This window comes from Lissotriton vulgaris, chromosome 2_2 (assembly GCF_964263255.1).
Source record: "Lissotriton vulgaris chromosome 2_2, aLisVul1.2, whole genome shotgun sequence".
In the NCBI taxonomy this organism is placed as follows: domain Eukaryota; kingdom Metazoa; phylum Chordata; class Amphibia; order Caudata; family Salamandridae; genus Lissotriton; species Lissotriton vulgaris.
Genome location: NC_141688.1, coordinates 95,345,000 through 95,354,291, shown reverse-complemented (window position 1 = coordinate 95,354,291; position 9,292 = coordinate 95,345,000). Strand labels below are relative to the sequence as shown.

General features: G+C 44.3%; 1 protein-coding gene across 1 annotated transcript; it reads left to right on the top strand.

Annotated features, from left to right (window-relative positions):
• The first annotated feature begins 450 nt into the window (after nucleotides 1–450).
• LOC147729078 (beta-1,3-galactosyl-O-glycosyl-glycoprotein beta-1,6-N-acetylglucosaminyltransferase 3-like) lies at nucleotides 451–1,770 on the top strand. Its single transcript, XM_086959868.1, has one exon. The coding sequence runs from the start codon at nucleotides 451–453 to the stop codon at nucleotides 1,768–1,770; it is 1,320 nt and encodes a 439-aa protein (XP_086815994.1).
• The last annotated feature ends 7,522 nt before the right edge of the window (nucleotides 1,771–9,292 follow it).

The following is a 9,292-nucleotide window of genomic DNA, read 5'->3' as shown; positions in this document are numbered from 1 at the left end:
TCCAAACGGCATCCTGTGGTGTACCATCAGGGTGGTGGCCTTTGTCTTTGTCTCACTAGAGTTCCCGCCTCCATCAATGCTGCTGAAAGGTACCAAAGTCCTCGTTATTAATCCACAGGGACACGTGTTCTCCAGAGTTCCAGCCAGCACCCACTGGTGTACCGTCAGGGTGGCAGCATTTGTCTTGTGGTGTATCACTGGAGCACCAGCCTCCATCTAAGGCTGTTGAAAGCTACCAAAGACCTCAGCAAAGTGACACAGTGTTCTCCATAGTTCCAGCCAGCATCCCGTGGAGTACTTTCAGGGTGGCGGCCTTTGCCTTGTGCTGTATCACTCCAGGCCCAGCCTTGATCCAGTGCTGTTGAAAGGTACCAAAGACCTCATGCAAAGGGAACTGTGTACTTCGTAGTTCCAGCCAGCCAGCAGATACTACTCAGAAGTATCTCTACAATGTCTTTTCTCCAGAAGAAGTTTGTTAAACTGCAGCAGATGTTAACACTATTCATTTTCATGGCATGTGGCACTGTTCTTCTGAAAGTGTACATCTACAAGGACTGCAAGCTGGCTGACATCCGCACTGATGTTAGGTATGCAGAGAGCGCCAAATGCAAGGACCGCCTCTACGCACGCCTACGCCTGTCCCCGTCAGGCAGCATCAACTGCTCCGGAATCATCAGGGGTGACTTTGAGGCTTTGGAGGAGGCTGCCAAGTGGAGAATGGAGGTGGCCAGGAGGCATCAACCCAGCACAGAGAGCAACTATCTGAATCAGACGCAGGACTGCAACCACTACCGCGCAAGCAGGCGCTTCCTGCCTGTTGCACTGAGCCGCGCAGAGGAGGACTTCCCCATTGCCTACTCTATGGTCATCCATAACAACATTGAGATGTTTGAGCGGCTGCTGAGATCTCTCTATGCTCCCCAGAACGTATACTGCGTGCACGTGGACGCTAAGGCCCCCGAGCTCTTCCTGAAGGCGGTAAAGGCCATCGCCTCGTGCTTTGACAACGTGTTTGTGGCATCCAAGCTCGAGAGGGTGGTCTACGCCTCCTGGTCCAGGGTCCAGGCAGACATCAACTGCATGGAGGACCTGCTGAGGAGCCCCGTGCCCTGGAGGTACCTGCTCAACACATGTGGCGCCGACTTCCCAATCAAGACCAATGCTGAGATGGTGCGTGCCCTGCAGGTGCTGAACGGCCACAGCAGCTTGGAGTCTGAGCGGACACCAGAGCACAAGAAGAAACGGTGGCAGATGCGCCACGAGGTGCAAGACTCCAGGATTGTCAATAAGGGTACGAAGAAAACCCCTCCGCCCATAAACAGTCCTATGTTCTCTGGTAACGCCTACTTTGTGGTCTCAAGGGACTTTGTGAAGGCGTTGTTTGAGGAGTCTGTTGTCAAGAAGCTGGTGGAGTGGGAGAAGGACACCTACAGCCCCGATGAGCACCTCTGGGCCACCCTCCACCGAATCCCCGAAGTGCCCGACTCTAGGCCTTACGACAAAAAGTATGACCTATCTGATATGAATGCTCTGGCACGCCTGGTGAAGTGGCACTACATGGAAGGGGATGTCAGGAAGGGGGCGCCCTACCCTCCCTGCACCGGCACCCACCGGCGTTCCGTCTGCATCTACGGCGCTGGTGACTTGAACTGGATGCTGCAGCAGCATCACCTTCTGGCCAACAAGTTTGACCCCCTAGTGGACAACATAGCAATCGAGTGCCTTGAAGAATATCTCAGACACAAGGCGCTGCATGGAGAGGAGCTATGAAGACATCTTTAGCCTCATGCTGGTAGCACAAAGGCAGCTTGGGAATATAAGGGTCAAAGATCATGATGGGTTTACTTTGCCGTCTGGCCTAGCCTAGTCATTGTGATTTAATGAAAAATGTGCCAGTGGTGATTTTGGTGAAAAGTGACTAACTGCTTTGTCCTCTCAAAGCCCAATGGTCAGGGAGTTATAAGTAACACGGAAGCGGGAGTATTTACGTCTATGTCTTTTGGAAGCCGGGCTTCATTGAGATCTACGTAAAAAGATGCAACAAGATTGAGCCAACTATCAACGGAGAAAGGGGGCGGGCAGAATGCCTATGGAGACAGACATAACATGGAGGGACTCTGTTAGTGATAGTTGATAGCGCTCTCTAAAGGTGGACTTAGGTGAATATATCCAAAGTAAGCAGCGCCAAGACACGTCAGGTATTCGAGCGCTATATCAAACCTAATAACATGACATAACGTAACAGAGAGGGTTATAAAAGAAGAAATAGGACTGGACAATATGTCAACAGCACCATGATGAGACGTGCCCGCCGTGACACTTACTGTTGATAGCACATACCAAAGCGGTTTACGGGAAAATCATGATGGTGCACAGACAGTTAGGGTGCCCAACTGGCATGGGTGCAAATTCAGGATGATGAGAGTAAAAATGCAGGACAAAGGGTCAAAATTCAGGACAAAACTGCGGGACAAAAGGTACGTTTTACAGACACATCAGTGCCATTGTGAGATGTAAGGCAGCACGCATAGGGTGTAGCTAATTGGGACATGCAGTGCTAAATTAGAGTGTAGTCCTCCGAGTGGCCAGCTCTATGTGTCAGATAGCTTCAGGTATTCCATTTCTGTTCAGCTGGTGATGACTTGCATAGGCTCTGGTACAGTACAGAGTTATCGATTAGACCCATAGCGGACAGGTCTTGTGTGAGGGTAAGAGCATGAAGCAGGAAAGGGGAGTTAATAACCAGCCGGCATGAGCTATAAGTGGCTGAACACTGCTGAGTGTTATGGTATTATTGTGGGTCAGAGTGGTTAGATAGGCATTGACATTACTATATAATGCCCTGGCTAGCCCTATATCAGCCCTCCTTATTTTACCTGTATATTGGAAATAGTATACTGCTTGGGCTGTTTCCTTTTTTTGAGCTGTAAAATGCAGATTCTCACTAATGCACAGCAGTGTGTACAGAATATAAACTGTACACACTGTTAAGGCATTATTGTAGGGCAGAAGGAGGCACTGTCCTTCACATGCAGACCATTTCCTATTGAATGGAAGCAAAATGCCAACATGCAGTTTTACTGATAAGGCTTTATAGAGCACAAATACTAATGTGTAGAAATGTGGTTCCCGCAAATATGCATCATTTGAGCATCACCGAGTAAAGTGTCTTGCTGTTTTGATCCTATTAAACCTCTGTTTCCAGCACACTTCTGAATTACAAAGAAGTGATCCATCTGTGGTTTCCTAACAGCTGATATGTTTTGAAATCTTTGCACAGTTCATTTGCAGATGTTTAAAAGTTATGTGTTACAAACAAACTGACAGTTTACAGCCTTTAGTTTCGCATCCCCAAGAAAATTTGGGAAAACACAAACACATTTTTCATTATATTATCAATTGCATTAGCGTCTAAAGCATAGTCAATTATGACTTTCCTGTGCACCAGGATACTGCAATCTTTGACGGGGCTCTTCAATGATTTTCTCACTGTCACTAACAGTTCCTCTCTCTCACATGTATCTCATTTGTTTTATAGTGCCTCTCATGCCAGTTTAGGGTGCCAGAGCACTTTACATCACACACACATGCAGAGACAATGAATCATATGAGTGTAAATCAGTGTATGGAAAGTGTTACATAAGGCAAAGGGGACTACAAGGTGTAGGATGCACATCACCCATACTGGAAAGCATTTTGTAAGAGTGCTTGGTCTGAAGAAGCTCAAACTCAGGATTCATTATACAGCACAGTAGTTAGCGTTGACTTTAATGATAAGAATGTATTACTACCAAACAAATGTTTTTAGCAACATCAGGATAATGAAAAACTGCGAAGAAAACATGACTTGATAACCTGTACCATGCAGCTTGTGTGCAGTTATTTGATGGCAGTTCATAGCTCACTGGGCTAGATTACATATGTAATTTATGAACTGCATAGTAACAAAAGAATCTCAGTGACAAAAGCATTAACCCACTGAGCTCTGCACATAAAATACTGTTCTTTGGTATACATGGTACACATTCTTTGCAGCAGGCAAATTAACCCTCTGTGCTACATATGATGATTTAAAACTGCAACTAAACCGTGTACAGCTTTACAACTCCCTATCAGCATATCGCTATATGCTGATGACATGGTATTATACTCGATATCCTGAATACAACTTAAACACGATAAAACAAGAATATACCAGATTTGAATACCACTCCGGGCTAAGTATAAACTGGTCCAAGTCTGTGATAATTCCTCTCACACCAGTTACAAGGCGCATTCCATTGGACTTTCCCATGCAATGTCAAATGGAGCCAGTTAAATATTTAGGTATGATGGGTGCATAGGAACCCTGAGCTGGTGGTGCAGGAAAATTCTGGCAAAGTCCTCACAAAACTAGAAAGCCAGGTAGGTAGATGGATCCGGATGCCGCTGTCACTAGCTGACAGAATTGCCATTCAAAAATTGTGATATTGCCACGGTTTCTTTATCTCTTCGCAAACATACCCATTGCCCTCATGCAACAGTTCTTCGTGAAACTGAGATCCTGTCTGGCCACACTCACATGGGTGGGCAAACAACCTTGAGTGGGGTGGGAGGAACTTACTCGCCCATATATTCAGGGTGGATTTGGAGCCCTGGATTTGCAGCTTTATTATTTATGTGCCCAAGCACAATATGCAAATTATTGTCTGCACCTACACAATTACATCTCACATGTTGCTGTGGAAACAGATATAGCCCACCCAACACCATTAGTTACACTAGCGACACAACCAGAGAGGTGGTTTCCACGTGCTGTAATAAACCCAGTTGTCCCTACAACAACAGCTTGGCATACACTAATGAGACGAGCTAATAAGTCTCTGACCTACGCCCCAGGGTTGCCATTGAGACACCACTCGCAAATAACGGTGATGCAAGAACCAAAAATGCAGACCCTTTTGGGAAAACTGGACATACACGTCATGAGTGATGTCTTTCCTAATGGTCAATTTATAACTCATTATGGTTGTGCCTCCCCACTGGGAAGTGTTCCTCAGTGCGCACAGCCAGATGTTCAACGATGACCAATTTACTCAAATAATCCAAAGTAATACAAAGTTGCAGTCAATACTTTCTTTTAATGAAATAAGCAGTGGTTTCTGCTCATTATTTTCATGACGTCATTACATTGTTTCCATACATCTAATGTTAGTTATCCATTATGTTTTTAGCATATTCATATTAGGCCCAATGCATTTCTGGCAGTGATACTACCCTTCTTCAGGGGGTAAGTTCCTTGTATCCTTTGTTTAGACCCCCCCTCCTCCGGCGCCCCGCCATGCTGTCTCCATATCCCCACTGCTCGCAGTGCCTTAGCAGCCCACTGAGCGTAAACCACTGCTTATTACATTAAAAGAAAGTATTGACTGCAACTTTGGATTACTTTGGATAATTTGAGTAAAATTGGTCTTCGTTGGACCTCTGGCTGTGCGAACTGAGGGACACTTCCCAGTGGGGAGGAGCAACCAGAATAATTTTTACAAGCCCGGGTTTAGGGGATAATACCTCAGCGCACGTCCATGAACATAATGACCAGCAAACACACTGGTGTAATTTGAATACAACGGAATGCGTGATTCAACAACCTGTGACAATTTATAACTCAAGCAGTGGCACTGCCACGCCGCTAATGGTGTTTGCCTATTTTAGATTGCGGGCTGTCATAAAGAATATCTATCCCAGTTCGAGTCAGGGATGCCCCCTCTCCCCCTTAATATTCATTCTAGCAATGGACCCGCTCATTAGGCACTTCCAGGAAAAACACCTGCACAGGGGTTTAGTATTAAGAACTGGCTCTTTATTAGTTTCATTATACGCAGACGATACCATCCTATATATCCACGATCCCCAAGTAAATCTGGATCCACTATTGAGAGAGATTGCCCCATTTGGCAATTTCTCCGGCCTGAGAATCAACTGGCATAAGTCAGGGATCTTCCGACAGACTGCGGGAACACGCCACTGGACCCCAGAATTTCCCTTAGATTGGTGCACTGACTCAGTGAAATATTTGGGAATCCATATCCACCGGGACACTGAGCAGATAATACGACGTAACTATGGGGTAGCAATATCCCAGTTAGAAACTCGGATTGACTCCTGGCTCAAGCTTCCACTCTTCATGGCAGGACGCGTTGCCCTGATAAAAATGATAGTCCTTCCTAAATTTCTATATCTGTTTCAGAACAAACCAATTCCCCTAACCAACAAATTTTTCAATACTTTGCGTTCACTGTTGATTAAATTAGAGTAGGGTAACAAAATTCCCAGGGTACAGTAGCATGTGATGACTCTTCCCTATGACCGGGGTGGATATGGGGTACCTGATTTGCATCTATACTATCTATCAGCCCAACCTAATTTTGCACATGGCTGGTACCATCCCGACGCTTGAATTAACTACCTTCGCCCCGAATCTGACTTTGGTCCTTCCGACGTCCTCGCCTCGGTGCTGCCGACTGGCATCGCTAGAGACCCCCAGATTATTCTACCAGTTTACACCACAAGCTGGGCATGGCTTAAGCTAAAGTAGACTTACCCGCACAGCCATCTTATATTCCTCTTCCCTTCCCCTGCCAAATGCTCGCTTGCTACCTATAACCGTAGAGAAACTGGTCCAAAGGACCTGTGCCAAATTCAATTTCCACATGATAGGGGATTTTTTTCCAGCAGGCCATATTTTTGAATTAGATGGCAGGTCCCTGTTCTCCAAGGCCACATTTATGGACAGGTTTATACTGGCTAGATGGCATGCGGCACTGCGAGATAAGTTCTTTGGCTACCCGCTGGAACCGCCTTCATCCCCCCCTCACATTAGTGATAGACAGCACTGAGGGATTACATCTTGTATTACAGCTTTATAAAGAGTGCTCCGCTGTGATGCCTGTAGGCGACACAAGGGTCCGTTCTGCCTGGGAAACAGACCTGGGCAATCCAATAACAGATGAGCAGTGGCTAGCGTGCTGTCAGGTCACTGGCACAGTGTCGTTAAATAGTAAACACAGGCTGTTGCATTTTAAATTCCTGCGTAGACTTTACGCTACACCCACCAGAACACACAGGATAGATCCATCCAAACCGCACTCCTGTCAATGCTGCCAAACCCCACAGGCGGACTTTGCACATTTAGCCTGGACCTGCTCGGGAATCCATATCTTCTGGGTAGAAATCCACAGACTCCTCAGTACAATGATACACATTCCATTGGCGCCACTCCCTGAGATAGCACTACTGGGTTATGTGGTACAGCTCCCTTTGAAGGTTCGTAGATTTGTTGCTATTTCTCTGCTCCTAGCTAAAAGGGAAGTTGCAATCTTTTGGGGTAGCAAAAGAGCACCAACGACAAAGGGCTGGTTGCAGAGTATGGAGACCTGCACAACGAAAAGTGATATGTATGCCAGTACCATTCCATCCTCCTCCAGACCCAAACATATCTGGGGCCCTTTTCGAACCTTCTTGGCCCTGCAACAACAACCCCAGCCTACGCAGCAAAGCCAGGGTAACGAGCCAACGGGTGTAGGCTGAAGAAATAACAAATTCCTGACACAACAGTATAAACCCGGAATCCACATGGCCTGAACCAATCAGAGGAGTTGTACATTCATTTATAAGCAAATACATATAAAGGAAAAAAAAGTTGAATAATAAGAAAATAGAAGTGGGTCATATGAAATCGTACAAAGAATGTGAATACGGAGAACTAGTCCTCAACCATCCAAATTAAATAATGTCCCACTGAAGGGAATATAAGAAAAGGAGTGCATTTTGAAAAATGATAAAAATAAGCAGTCCCACTGGAGGGGTTAAGCGAAGGTGTATGGTTGAGTGAAAATCTAAAAAAATTGGGACATACCATCTCTTTAACATCTTTTTAACATGTGATTAGTACTGATTTCTTTCCCACATTTTCATTATGAATTACTTTATTAATTTGCTCTTTATATAGTGGTTATAAGTTTAAGTTGAATAACACTGTATTTTTTAATATAAACTACAGCATCCATAATGCATCCTCAACGCTCTAATCACATGACAGGAAATGATGTAGTCATTTTTTAAACATTGGGAGAATGAGCGTGAGGTTGATCGTGAGCAAGGTATCAGTGATACCGAAACGCGTAGATCTGTTCGCTTTTTGCCTAGAAGATGGAAATTTGGCAATAAAACTTGAACGCTGATAAAGACTACTGGAGTGCGTCCTACTTTTTTCCTGGGAAGGGGATTGTGACGTGATATAATTAACGGCGTGGTTCTGCCGTAGGGAAAATGCACCTGTGATGAGCGCTGCATAACACCGGTAACCTGAACCGACGTGGTGTTTTATATATGTATATATATATATATATATATATATATATATATATATATATATATATTCACAGAAAAAAACATAGGTTATAGACCATATATAGTTAGGAATTTGCATTTACAAAACCTTGAAAATTCACTGAAAAAACCATAGGTTATAGACCATATATAGTTAGGGATTAGCATTTAAAAAAACTTATTTTACTCGCACAAAACCATTGAAATTCCATATATAGTTAGATGCACTAACTATATATCGCGGACCCGCAATCCACTGCTAATGATGTCACATATTACATCATTCATGACATGGTCAGTGACATCACTGATGACATCACTGATGACATCTCAAATGACATCACTGATGACATCTCAAATGACATCACTGATGACATCACTGACATCTCATTTGACATTACTGATTACATCACTGATGATATCATTTATGTGATAATACATCTTCAGACTCTAATATAACCTTAGATACACTCAGTGTAAACAGGCACTCACAGACTGTCACACATCCATGGAGTTACCCACACACCTAGTCAGTCATGCAAAGAATCAATCACACCTCCATTTCCTCAACTATACAGTTATACACACCTTACTTATTCAAACATATACTAACACATATTTACTCTCTTATACAATCCTTGATACAAGTTCACAATGATTCATACAGCCACTCTCACATTCACTGGCTCTTATGTTCAGTTATTTATTATATGTCAACTCTCACATGGAGTGTGTTTTACATATGTACTTACTTTGACATCCATTCACTCACCAATATACTCATGCACACAGTCAACTGTCCATACAGCTGTTTCTACATGCACTTTTGAACCCATACACCTAGGGAATCAACTGCTCACACATCTATGCACAGAGTTATACACCTCCCAGCCACCCACACACATACTCAGTCTCCCATACAAAT